The 15112-nt window shown below is 26.2% G+C and overlaps 1 protein-coding gene across 1 annotated transcript in view; it reads right to left on the bottom strand.

Moving 5' to 3' along the window:
- The window catches only part of LOC111620604 (3-hydroxyisobutyryl-CoA hydrolase, mitochondrial-like), a 42908-nt gene extending 29016 nt beyond the window's left edge, over positions 1-13892 (bottom strand). Inside the window, 2 exon segments of the mRNA XM_023362569.1 lie at positions 5083-5125; positions 13655-13892. Of these exon segments, the coding sequence (XP_023218337.1) occupies positions 5083-5125; positions 13655-13680 (69 nt within the window). The 5' untranslated portion in view covers positions 13681-13892.
- Positions 13893-15112: the final 1220 nt, after the last annotated feature.

Below are 15112 nucleotides of genomic sequence, written 5' to 3'. Positions count from 1 at the left end.
AATTCGAACAAAACATTCGAAATAGAAAGCCACTTTCAACCACTTTCAGCCTCATATCTCCCGCACCCTTATAGCTATCGAGACGCAACCACCCCTATGCACGAATGGAGACTTGGGGCTACCACCACATACAAACACCATTCACGTGCGATGTGTAGTTTTGGTGGAAAAGTGAAATATAGGATATATACGTCCATTTTTATATATATATATACATAGATATATTTATTGGCATTGGCTGATATAAAATATTTTATATACATTCATTTGCAATTACAAAGGAAATTATAATTAATTCATCAGTTAATTTCAAAAACAAAATTCCAGTTTTTACAAACAACAAAAAAGCTAAAAATTTAACTAAAGATGAACAAAATTGTTGATTTTTCTTCTCTAAAACACTAAAATCATTATTCAACTTATTTCTATTGCCATCATAAAGATTTGAATATATACTAAAACTCTTGAAAAATAAATTGTATAAATAAATGAATTCAACTAAAAAATTGTTTCTTAATATATCAAATTCTTTATATAGAATTTATATGTTCAAAATTACATTTGTATATTATGTGTATTTCTGATAATTCTGAATCAGAAAAATAATCTTCACTTATTAGTATGCCTTATTCAGGAAAAAAAACAAAAACATTAAGAGTCAGCTTTTAATAAGATAAAGTGCATTTTAGGATCTACAAATACCATCATCAGATCCAAAAATTCAATGTTAACAGTTTAACATTCAAATAGAATAACTGCTTGTGCTTCTTACATTTTCCATTACAAATGGCGATGCAATTTTTTTGAGTTCATCTATTACTTATAAAAGAATTCTGACTTAATGTCAGAAATCCATCCTGAAAATCAGACATTCTGCATGAAAACACTAAGCAAAGTCTATTTCCCATTATTTTAAATGAGAAAAATTATAATGTGTTATAAACCAAACTTTTAACTAATTTGCTAAAAATATAGTGAAACTTCTATATGTAAGTAACAAACTGTTGCTTTGTATTACAGCAAGTACAGTCTAAATGCCAAAGTACAAATATTACACCTGCTGACATTCAATGTCATTGCTAATTACGCCAACTGGATCTCCTCATCTGATCTTTGCTTCCAGACCAATTAATTTAGAATGTATAACCATACCTTCTAAATTAATTGGACTGGAAGAAAAGATCAGAGGGCCCAGTTGAATTAATTGGCAATGAATCTGCATGGTAAGCAGGAGTTGCAGGTTTGAGTCCTGCTCTGAATTGATCCTCTCATCCAGACTATTCTAAATCAATTATTTATTTCTAATTATTAAATTAAACACAAGATGGTGGCTTAACTCCCTACCTTTAGTCCAAATTATGTAATATATTTGTAATTGATTAACCATACTATAGCCCAATTAAAATCCAGCAGTATCATTTTTTTAAAGATTCACTTAATTGATTAAACTGATTTAATATCTAAAGTGTGCATGTGCATTTTATAATGAAAATATAAAATATACAATGATGTAATTGATACCAATTCCATGGTAACTTTTATGTATCTACAGTACTGTACATTCTCACTTTTAAATAAAGGGTCTAGCCAAATAAGCATGTGAAAAGTGCCCCACAAACTAAATAGAATTTTTTTTAGATGGTATATCATTCACCTTGGAATAAAAATTAGTGTAGCAATTTTCAAGTTCTTAATCTTTTTCTTCCTACAGAAATTGAGAAAAATGTGATTTTTTTGTTTTTAATTTTTCATTACTTTATGAACATTTTAAAAAGACTTTTTAAAAATACAGTATGGTGTTATCTACATTATCATTTTACATATTAAAAATTTAATTTAGATTTTTTTGGCACAAAATCTGAATTTTAAAAAAATAAATAAGATTTCAAATCATTTTTCTAATTCAAAATGTGGCAGTACTGTCTCCATTTTATTTCTGTTATCTTGTGTTTAATTTAATAATTAGAAATAAATAATGTTTCCAAGAGATAAAAAGCGTACATTTTTTTTACAGATGTGGACAGTAGTTTTAAAAAAATTAAAAACCAATTTTTTAATATTAATAATCTTTATTTTGCTGCCAAATTGTATTAAAAATTATTGCAAAATTTGTTAATACAAGTAAAAAAGACAGTCATTCTAAAAATTCCTAGACGATCACCATTTTTATTTTATCCAATGTTCCAGAACAAACTATAGATAGCCAGACCTTCCTTTTTAGGCTATTCAGCTGTCCAGTTAATACATTCCTTAAAAACACAGAAATCCAATTAAAATAAAAAAAAATTTTTATTTTAATTGGATATAAAATAAAAATACAGTTACAGGTCATCAAAAATAGTTATTGGTTTTTTTCCCCATCAAAATATCATCAAATTCATTAAAAATTACATTGTTCTGCTGCTGAGATATTGAGTTAATGCTTTTGCTTTTGTCTTTCATGTTTTGTCACATTTTTTGATTATTTAATAATATATACAGTATATAAAATTTGAGTATAAGCATACACATTTAAATTTTTATTTTATTCAGAATTTTAAAAACAATTAAATGTAGTATAAGTTGAAGATTTATTAATTAATATCCAATAGTAATTCATCTTTTTTGTTTGACTGCTGTTTTTTGCACTAGTTCATTAATAAAATGCCCATGTTTGAAATACTGGTATGGAATAATACAACTTTTAAGGCATTGGTAATTATGATAATGATAACTAATAATTATTGGATGTTATCAGTCTCATGTTGAACTGATATCATTTAAAGACTGTTTAATTAAAAAACTTATCTAAAGATAATACTATAACTAAACTCTGCTTACAACAAGCAGTTTTATAAGTGTATTTTAACTTATATGTTTTGATGTTCTAATTCTAACAGCATTATCCAATCAATAACAATATCTGTAATCACAAATAAGTCCAAAAATAAACATCACAAAGCCCATTAGTTATATTAAAGCCAAATGATTGTCAGATTAATTTGGACTATATTATTATTATTATTAATTAAATATTATGTAATTGGCCTATATATGGTGCCTAACACCTGTAGGTCAAATTACATAGTATTTAATCAATTATATAGCCCAATTTAATCCAGAAATCATTTGGATTTAATAAACAACAAAGTCTATTACTTATAAAAGAATTCTGACTTAATGTCAGAAATCCATCCTGAAAATCAGACATTCTGCATGAAAACACTAAGCAAAGTCTATTTCCCATTATTTTAAATGAGAAAAATTATAATGTGTTATAAACCAAACTTTTAACTAATTTGCTAAAAATATAGTGAAACTTCTATATGTAAGTAACAAACTGTTGCTTTGTATTACAGCAAGTACAGTCTAAATGCCAAAGTACAAATATTACACCTGCATGTGATTCTGACTGATCTACAGTTTATAAAAAAGCTTTATGAATAGTGTTATTAACATTATAAAATAATATTATAATTACAAATGTATAAATAGAGTATATTTCACAATAAGTAATGATTTAAAAAATTAAGTTATAAAATATTATTAATAATAAATTTAATAATAAAAAATATTTACCTTTACAATACAGGCACAAGTTCTTTTTGTATTAGACTGAACACTAAAATAAAAATTCTGATTACTATACTTGCTGAATTAGTGATTACAGATTAAAATAATTACAATTACATACAATTTTAAACAACATAAAATAATTACAATTTTAAATACCAATTATACTAAATACCTACTAGCTAAATAATCTTTTCAGCAAAAAATTCTCCATACGAGAAAGCAGATACATGATAATTTGAGTNAAAAAAAAAAAAAAAATTTTTATTTTAATTGGATATAAAATAAAAATACAGTTACAGGTCATCAAAAATAGTTATTGGTTTTTTTCCCCATCAAAATATCATCAAATTCATTAAAAATTACATTGTTCTGCTGCTGAGATATTGAGTTAATGCTTTTGCTTTTGTCTTTCATGTTTTGTCACATTTTTTGATTATTTAATAATATATACAGTATATAAAATTTGAGTATAAGCATACACATTTAAATTTTTATTTTATTCAGAATTTTAAAAACAATTAAATGTAGTATAAGTTGAAGATTTATTAATTAATATCCAATAGTAATTCATCTTTTTTGTTTGACTGCTGTTTTTTGCACTAGTTCATTAATAAAATGCCCATGTTTGAAATACTGGTATGGAATAATACAACTTTTAAGGCATTGGTAATTATGATAATGATAACTAATAATTATTGGATGTTATCAGTCTCATGTTGAACTGATATCATTTAAAGACTGTTTAATTAAAAAACTTATCTAAAGATAATACTATAACTAAACTCTGCTTACAACAAGCAGTTTTATAAGTGTATTTTAACTTATATGTTTTGATGTTCTAATTCTAACAACATTATCCAATCAATAATATCTGTAATCACAAATAAGTCCAAAAATAAACATCACAAAGCCCATTAGTTATATTAAAGCCAAATGATTGTCAGATTAATTTGGACTATATTATTATTATTATTAATTAAATATTATGTAATTGGCCTATATATGGTGCCTAACACCTGTAGGCCAAATTACATAGTATTTAATCAATTATATAGCCCAATTTAATCCAGAAATCATTTGGATTTAATAAACAACAAAGTCTATTACTTATAAAAGAATTCTGACTTAATGTCAGAAATCCATCCTGAAAATCAGACATTCTGCATGAAAACACTAAGCAAAGTCTATTTCCCATTATTTTAAATGAGAAAAATTATAATGTGTTATAAACCAAACTTTTAACTAATTTGCTAAAAATATAGTGAAACTTCTATATGTAAGTAACAAACTGTTGCTTTGTATTACAGCAAGTACAGTCTAAATGCCAAAGTACAAATATTACACCTGCATGTGATTCTGACTGATCTACAGTTTATAAAAAAGCTTTATGAATAGTGTTATTAACATTATAAAATAATATTATAATTACAAATGTATAAATAGAGTATATTTCACAATAAGTAATGATTTAAAAAATTAAGTTATAAAATATTATTAATAATAAATTTAATAATAAAAAATATTTACCTTTACAATACAGGCACAAGTTCTTTTTGTATTAGACTGAACACTAAAATAAAAATTCTGATTACTATACTTGCTGAATTAGTGATTACAGATTAAAATAATTACAATTACACACAATTTTAAACAACATAAAATAATTACAATTACACACAATTTTAAACAACATAAAATAATTACAATTTTAAATACCAATTATACTAAATACCTACTAGCTAAATAATCTTTTCAGCAAAAAATTCTCCATACGAGAAAGCAGATACATGATAATTTGAGTCTCTTCATAGTTTTTTTGGATACTTTAGATCTGAATTTCAATTCTCATATACCATTTAAGCTAATTAATCTTACTATGAATCCGACCTGTTTGTTATAGATAAAACTGAGACAGGTTATGTAACAAATTATAAGCTATGTTTCATGTATAATCAGAAATGCTAAATTTAGCGATCACAAATGTTTGAAAGATTATGTCACTATTAAACAGACTGGTTAAGGTGTAAATATAGGAATTGCAAAGATGAAAATTGTGAGACCATAGTCCTGGCTTGTTAATTAAGTCAGGCGATGTACTAGAACCTCGTAAACACGTTTTTTTTTTGACACAAAAAACACATTTAGCATAGAAGAATGACACAGACTCAATTATCAACCACCGGGTCTGCCTTCTCTACCAGTCCACCAGATAGCTTCTTCTCCTCTCCTTGCCCAGAATTCCTCTCTATTCCTGAAAACATCATCTATCAACACCTCCTGCACCAACCTGCTTTCTCCCATTCCAGGAACCATTTTGTTTTTATAAGGGGGTGAAGGTGTTGAAACTTGACAAAAATATTGTAACAGCAAACATTTTTTATAGTTTTTAAATACAATTTCAATATAAGTTCAAAAGCTGCCTTTTCAATTCATACAACAGGCTAGACAGATTCATAAAAAAGTTTTAAGCCAGATTACAAAGATTTTAAATTATTGAAAATTTGTAATACTATTCTGTTATACACTTAAACTTAATTTAAAATGAATTTAAGATTAGATTTCTTAGAATCTTAAATTGATTTTAAATTATTAAAATTTAGTTTTTATTGAAAACTAGCTGCAAGGACTCGCTTCGCTGGGTTTTTATTTGTATGTAATATAGTTTTTTTTATATATATAAAAGACTGTTTTTCTAAGTAATCTAGAATCTAGCTGCAAGGACCCGCTTCGCTGGGCAAAAAGTAACGATAGTGAAGATTAAGATAATTACATTATAGCTAATCTTACCCGTTTTCACAGAATGCAAGAATTAGGTCCCCCGTTTCCAGACTAATTAGAGAATTTTTACGTTTAGTCAAACGAACTATTTTCAACGTTTCTGGAACGTTTACAATCGTTCTATAATCGAACCAATATTCGAATTTTATGTTCGAATTTAATTCGAACAAATTCGAACAAAACATTCGAAATAGAAAGCCACTTTCAACCACTTTCAGCCTCATATCTCCCGCACCCTTATAGCTATCGAGACGCAACCACCCCTATGCACGAATGGAGACTTGGGGCTACCACCACATACAAACACCATTCACGTGCGATGTGTAGTTTTGGTGGAAAAGTGAAATATAGGATATATACGTCCATTTTTATATATATATATACATAGATATATTTATTGGCATTGGCTGATATAAAATATTTTATATACATTCATTTGCAATTACAAAGGAAATTATAATTAATTCATCAGTTAATTTCAAAAACAAAATTCCAGTTTTTACAAACAACAAAAAAGCTAAAAATTTAACTAAAGATGAACAAAATTGTTGATTTTTCTTCTCTAAAACACTAAAATCATTATTCAACTTATTTCTATTGCCATCATAAAGATTTGAATATATACTAAAACTCTTGAAAAATAAATTGTATAAATAAATGAATTCAACTAAAAAATTGTTTCTTAATATATCAAATTCTTTATATAGAATTTATATGTTCAAAATTACATTTGTATATTATGTGTATTTCTGATAATTTTGAATCAGAAAAATAATCTTCACTTATTAGTATGCCTTATTCAGGAAAAAAAACAAAAACATTAAGAGTCAGCTTTTAATAAGATAAAGTGCATTTTAGGATCTACAAATACCATCATCAGATCCAAAAATTCAATGTTAACAGTTTAACATTCAAATAGAATAACTGCTTGTGCTTCTTACATTTTCCATTACAAATGGCGATGCAATTTTTTTGAGTTCAAATAAAGAACAAAAATAGTAAAAACTAATAAAATAAAATAATAATACTGTAAAATAAAACAGAATAAAATATAATACAAAAAGTCTTGTAATAGTCCTTGATAAACAGTATGCTTAGATGTTTACTTTGACCTTCCATAACATGTAGTTGAGCAATGGGAAGAAGCCTGATTGACAGTTTTACAGGGCAGACTATTGAATAGAAAGATAAAATAAGCCAAATACAAGGATTTAAGTCATCATCATCTTTTCTTTATTATGAGAATTATTATTTTTTTCTCCCAGCGGTTCTAAATTATTTAAATTAATTAATTTATTTATAATTATTAATGTTAATAAGAGATGGCGCCTAACGCTTACATCTAGAGCCAAATTGGTTACGTAATTCATTTAGTAATTAGCCTTAAACTAGCCCGATAGATTTTACAGCATTCGGTTGGTGTTTAGCTATATTATGAGAACATTAGTGGTGACAATTGCAAGCTTCTCAGCTGTTCTAAAAGCAGAAATTTTGTGTTTAGTATCATTATGTCAGTTACTTCCCATTGGAACTAGCCTTTTTGTCTATGAAGAGTTGTTCTGCCAGGCTGTTGATAACCTTCCTCGCTTTAAATCTTCTCCTTAAATGCTCTGTTATCCTAGTTCTAAGGGTATAAGGTACTACCAACTTAGTACTTCATCCTGTTTATTTTGATTATGGCCACTTCATTGTTCTTTCAGTACTGATTATTTTTCAATTTTAATCAAATGATAAATCATATAGTCATATCATCAGTGTTCCTTTTCTTTGTAGATTTGCTGAGAATTTGGGAGACTTCCTGTTTGGTGTCAGTGATGTCGTTCTTGCTGTATCCTGAATGTTGGTATTTTGCTGCATTTTTGTGTGATGATCTGGCATCTGACTAGTTGACAGGCTCTGTATTAGCTTCAGATGGAAACCAAAGATCATTGCCATGTCTGTGATTGTCTCGATTTCAGCACATTAATGACTACAGCAAATAAGAATAGTGCTATGGAATAAATAAATATATTGTGTCCATTTATTTTAGTATTTGGATTAAATTAAAAGTTGTAGATAATTCAATGAGTAAATTTATAAATTTACACTACTGGAGATTAATAGAAAAGTTTTCATATACAGTCGACCCCCCTATAACACGGTAGATATGTTCCTCTTTTTATGAATCCAGCTTCTAGGAGTCCAGCCAAACACAGCCCGGCACGTATGCAGTTTAGCGGCTACAGCAGTTTGAAAGGTTTTCTTCCATAAAATTAATTGATTCTAGACTAATTTGACTCAACATTTCCAAAATACATATAATTTTTTGGGAATAATCCATATAAACTATGCTATAAACAAAAAATTGTAGGATTACTTACCGAGTGTGCACCATTCAACTATGCCATCGCTTAAGCTTGTTTTCGTTGTGGAGATTGTCATCGAATGGCGCTCACATGCTTCCCGAAGTTATTTTTTTGCAAAAAATTCGCTGAACTTTAGAGACATCATTAATATNGCTTAAGCTTGTTTTCGTTGTGGAGATTGTCATCGAATGGCGCTCACATGCTTCCCGAAGTTATTTTTTTGCAAAAAATTCGCTGAACTTTAGAGACATCATTAATATAAATATAATTTTTATGGACATTAAATAAATGGTTTTTGATAGGTCTGCTGCTCTTTTAAACTCAATGGTTTGTGCAATATCCGCTATTGGTCTAGATTTGATCAATCCTGTAGCAAAACGAGTCAGCGATGACATTTTATCAAATTATAGGAGTTTTCTTAGCATGTTTGTACGAATACTGTTGCAATTTTTTCACCGTGATATAGGAATCCGAACTATAGGAACCCATGTTATGGTGGGGTCAACTGTACTTTCAATTTTTAAATTTATAATGCATCTTACAGCCAATAGTATCTATATAAATTTGTAGTTAATAAGTATGCTATAATAATCATACCAGCAACAGCTAAATGGCAATGTTAAACAACATAAATTTTAACAAGCAATTATTTATTGTCACATCATCACAATGTTGGGCTGCAATTTTTAATCATATTTTTAATTCACTTAATTAAAAATATATGCTCTCCAGCTCAAATTAGTACTGTAGTGTCTTGCCCCTATATATCATATTTTTCCTTTAACAATAGTTGTGTCAGTTATCTTAACACCTTTCAGGGGGAAATTTTTGAATTGAAATAACATGACTTCTGGTTGGCATAAGAAGTTTGTATATAGTTAATTAGGACAGTGAGAATATATAGGTCTATGATTTTTTCAAATTGCAGTCCAGAAATATATATATTTTGTCCAGATAGATAGGATTGATTTTGATTTAAATAAAGAAGCATACCTATCTAGGCAAAAATATTCTCTTTTTATTATATTTATTATATTTAATATTGCAATTTTATTATTATCATGACTATTATATACTACTGTGCAGCATGCAAGAAATTTACAATACATTTTAATAAATATGTTATTTGGGAAATTATATATATAACTACATTGCTAGACCCAATAAATAAATATATATATATATATAACTTCAATATAATGTAATTTTCAAATTGATAATACTGATGATAATATTTAGTAAAATATGTATGATATTTTATGTCTATTATGCCTGATCAACTTAACTACACTTACTAAAGAGAGATTTTTCAAAAACTTCTTAAATTTGTAATAATTATTCACATTATTCACACACTTGAAACTCTTTTAACAAACAAATATAAGGTACTTTAAATTTCATAAAGAAAAATGAAAGGAGGAAAATGAAACAAGGAAAATTACAACTTTACTCAAAATAAAATTACATGCTTCCTTTTCTCATTTTTTATTTATATAATACTTAGAAAATCAACATTTTTACATTTATTATTTCAACATCTTTAAAAGTTATTTATTTGTGTGTGTAGAGATGAAATGTCTGTATAAACAAATAAATGCAAAAACTTATAAAAAATCACTTTTTACATTATTTATATTTTGAAAATCAAAAATGAATTTTTAAAATATTTTGTATTTACAAAGAATAAATTTAACATTTTAAATTGTGTTCAAGCAAATTGGCTCAATTCATATATTTTTTTAATTCTAAATTTCCTGAAGTATAGTGTGATTAAACAGATCAGAAAAGTCCTTATCATCTATATACACAATATGCTGCTAAAATCTTGCTTACTCCTGCTTTTATTGCCCTTTAAAACAAAATAATCATGCTATATAATAACAAATCCATTAGGGATAACTCTATTCAATTAAATAAATGATATATCATATTCTCATAAACATTTTTGAACAATGACCAAATGTTTATCATTGAATAAATTTGCTAACTTCATAAAATTATAGATTTTTATTGCATTTCATTGCAATTTTTTCAAGAAGAAAAAAAGATGCAATAATAATGACAAAATAATCAAATTTTTAATAACTATTATATTATAAATTGTTAACTATTATATTATAAAAATGCTTTCCTAAATTTAATTAGGAAAGCAAATTTAGAAAAAACTTAATTTAGAAAAAAATCAAATAATTTCTGAAAGATTTTGTAGAAAATGAAATTTTATATAAATTATCACAAAGAATCTACTCTAATTATCAGTTTATGTAACAACAACATTTCAGTCTCAGAACTGGAAGATAAAAACAAAAAACACATACAAACCTCAGTCAGTCAAGCAGAGAAATGCAGTCTGCAGAGTTGACCAAAAACATTTGAACCTTTAATTTTTTTACTACTGGATTGATTTTGAGGTTTTTATGTAGTTTTTGCTTTTTTTTAGTTTTACTAAATTAAATTCTAAGACTTAAATAATAATAATTCAAAAATGACCTAATAATATCAGGAGATATTAAGTAAAGCTTGATAGTATCAAATTAAAATAAATTATGTAATAATTACGAATATTGTTGTTTCAATAATTTATAACTTATTAAAATTATATATCAATGTTTATTGATAATTTATTCTTCAAGACAAATTCTTTTATTTAATTAAGTTTGCTGATCAGAAATATAAAACTGAAAAGGTTATTTTAAAGGTGCTTACAAATATAACAAAGGCTAAATATTCTTGGCACAGTTATGCCTTCTTCGGAATACAAAGTTGAAAAATTTACAAGGTCAGACCATTTAGATAACAAGAAAATTTATAGTTTTCATTTTTGTTAATCTTAAAATTCATTTGAGATATTTTAGAATCCTAAAAATTTTAAATTTTGAATAAAACATTTAATTTTTCTTTTTATTTAATATTTTGACATTAAAACTCTGGTTATTTGTACTTTGAAATTATAACATACCAAAAATAATTAGTATGTAATAAAATTTAAACTCTTTTAAGCTGCATATTATATAATTTATAAAATCTTTTTATTATATTCAATTTCTTTAATTTAGTAAAAGCAGACTATATAATAAATAACAACAGTAATTGTTATTTATAAAACTATTAAAGATGCTCAAAGTTCCATTTTTTTATATTTTTAGCCTCTTATGTTACTTCACAGAACCAATTTAGACCATTAAATGATCCTAACTTTCTCAGTAAAAATTCATATATAAAAATAATACTATTGAGAAAAATTTTGTCAAATGAAAATATGAAAAAATGCTTTCTATTAAAAGGTATTAATTGTCCATAAATAGTGATATCATTTATCACTGACATTCAGAAGACATATGTTGCTCATAACAATTGGACTCCTTGATATATTTTAATCCATTCATCATTTTTCTCAACATATTCTCTTGGACATCAGTACTATGTAAAAATTTCATTGGAAGAAAAAATTATAGTAGAAAATATTGAGAAATTATTACTGTAATAATTCTATTAGCCTGAAAGATTTATTATTCACATGTTTTGGATAATAATATCATTATTCATCAGATTAATTGCAAATATTATTAAATAATATTATCATTACACATTAAATAAGTTTGATGACTTAATATTTTTTTCATAACTTTTATTTTTACTGTTATTTTTATAATTTTAATTGGGTATTTTTTATTATTAATATGGGAGGTGGCTTATTTTGTTCATTGGGCATCACCACATATCTTTTCTATAAAGAATGAAAGATGGCAAACATTACATATATGTCCTGTATCCCCTTGCATTATGTGGATAGGTGCATCAGTACAATGTTCTTAGATTTGTTGTTCTTCAAGGTGATAATATCATGCGCTTTCATCCATGTTTTGTTGTCCTGAATGTATTTCTAAATGAATATAAACATGTTTATTCCTGAGGGTAAGGAGTTTTCCACTGGTAAAACATATGTTCTAAATTGTTAAAATAAGCAATAATCCATTTATAATTCTTTTTTTCCTTTATAATAATAATAATGTTTAATTCACTATATAATTAATTTACAAGTGTTCAATCACACTGTATTTGTGATTGATTCAATGACTTGATAAAAAGACTGTGTATATTCCTGATTGTGAAGATATACATTCTTCCAAATATTCAATAAAAATTTTCTGGAATATTTGTCTTTATTGTAAGTAAACTTTAAATATAGTAAATTTAACATTTTAAATTGTGTTCAAGCAAATTGGCTCAATTCATATATTTTTTTAATTCTAAATTTCCTGAAGTATAGTGTGATTAAACAGATCAGNAGATTATATTCTGTTTTAACAAATGATGTCATTTGTTAAAACAGCTTAATTTAACATTTTAAATAAAATGTCAGATGCTTTAAATTCATATAAATTTTGAACCGACTTTCCGAAATTTCATAAAATATTATATAGCCTAAAATTACTTAAAATTAAATCAATTTAAGGAAGAGAGCAAGCAAAGCAGCTACAATCTAATGCGTGTCGTATGCATTTTAATACATTTTAGCACTATCAAATTAACCAAATCAAATTAACGATATATCACATTTCAATAAGCATTTTTGTCATAACTTGCACACCAAAATATTCAACACTTAGTTTAATAACAATACTGCCAAAGGAAACTAACCAAAAACTAAATTTGTATATTATACTTCTGAATAACAGCCATATCCTTATTATATATGACCTATATCTGTTTGTATTTATATAGTTTTATTAGCAATTAAATCAAACAACACAATTTTATAAGATCAATGAACTAATCAACAAATTCAAAACAATATTTTGTATGTATTTAATATACAAATATTACAAATTCAATTGTTTACATTAAATTAGTATACTTTTAATATTAAAAAAAAGGTATATCATTGAATTATTTTCACTTTATAAACAGTTTATTGATAAATTAATAATTTTTTCATACATTACATTAAAAAAACTTTTAAAAAATTTTCTCACCTTCTAAGCAATAATGTGAAAGTCATGGTCAATATCAAGTAGTATCTAAAAAAGAAAAGGACTGTGTAATTTCTATTTTGAAGAGTCTTTAATAGCTGTTTTCAAAAGATATCCATTCGAAAATGTCTTTTCCTTAATAGAATATATATATAATTATAAACCATTCCAACTACAGAAGCCACATGTACGAAAGGTTTGTTTAGTAATCTCAATTCCAATTGCGTTTATGAATATGCAATTTGAGGACGAGGTTATGATTTCAAGATGGCGGCGCCCGTAATGTGACGGTGATAACACGTCGCGGTTGGAAAACTATTAAAATCTTTAATATTAAAGAAGAATATATTTTCTATTATTTCAGTTATATTTAGGTAAGTAGTGTGTGCGAATTTATATGCACCTAAAACCCTAAAACATGCAGTAATATGTACAGTATTGCAGTGTCTGTATGAGAGGTAATCCAGCTGTTTTCAATTTCTTGATACTTGTGGCTAGAAAGTAGAATGAGCCGAGATGTATGCCAACTTTTAAACTATTTCCCTATTCTAAAAAGCATCCTGACGATTTTCTATCAAGACTGCATCACTTCTGACGCTGTTGAAATGGTCATTGTAGAATTTGCATGCCTCAATGACATGTTAACACAATCTCTGGCGTTAGAGACACTACTGTTATCACGTCTTGATATTGTTGATTCCTCAAAGGTGTTTTAAAAAAATACTTTCTTAGTCTTCGAAATTAAATTGTTTACCTTAGGAATCTGATGTAGCTGAGCCACAGTTTACTTGAAGATTCATAACATCTAGTATACGAAATACATTATATCATAGTAAAGCCCTGTTATCTGATTAAACTTTAAGAGTTAAATTATTTCAGTAAGTTAATAAGTGTAAGCATTAAATTAAATTTTATTGTATGAGATTTGGAATAAAAGCAGAAACTATAACCTGTAATCTAGTTAAAATAAAAACAAACTTTTTCAACTGTTTTTAACAGTCATCTTCAGTTTATGGAACGAAACAGAATAAACAAAATTTAAATAAAACTCGTTAAACACGTGCTGGTATTCGCATGCATAAAAGAATTTTGAAGAAAAATAAAATACAAGTATTTTAAATTAAATAAAGTACTGTACAGTACATATATCCTCAAACCTGATAATTGAAAAATGTGTTTTTTAATCAATTTATTTTGAAATTACGATATATTATCAGAAGTTTATTTAGGCATTCAATACCAACCTTTGACTCTCGGGTTTTTTAAGGGCACATCCATTAAAATGGATCCTCGGGTCCTAACCAAATTATAGCAATTTGAAACTTTAAATTTTTATTGAATGTACCGTACTTGTTTAAAAAAACAATGAAAAATAAAGTGAATAAAAATAAATTATATAGTCCAAGATGTTTTTATTTCTTATGAAAAGCCAGAAAGCAGTAAGAAAAAAACACTTTATTG

The sequence above is a fragment of the Centruroides sculpturatus genome, unplaced genomic scaffold, assembly GCF_000671375.1.
Source record: "Centruroides sculpturatus isolate CEXI.00-Female unplaced genomic scaffold, Cexi_2.0 scaffold137, whole genome shotgun sequence".
In the NCBI taxonomy this organism is placed as follows: Eukaryota; Metazoa; Arthropoda; class Arachnida; order Scorpiones; family Buthidae; genus Centruroides; species Centruroides sculpturatus.
Note: the sequence above shows the minus strand (reverse complement) of the source record. Positions and strands in the feature narration are given on the sequence as shown.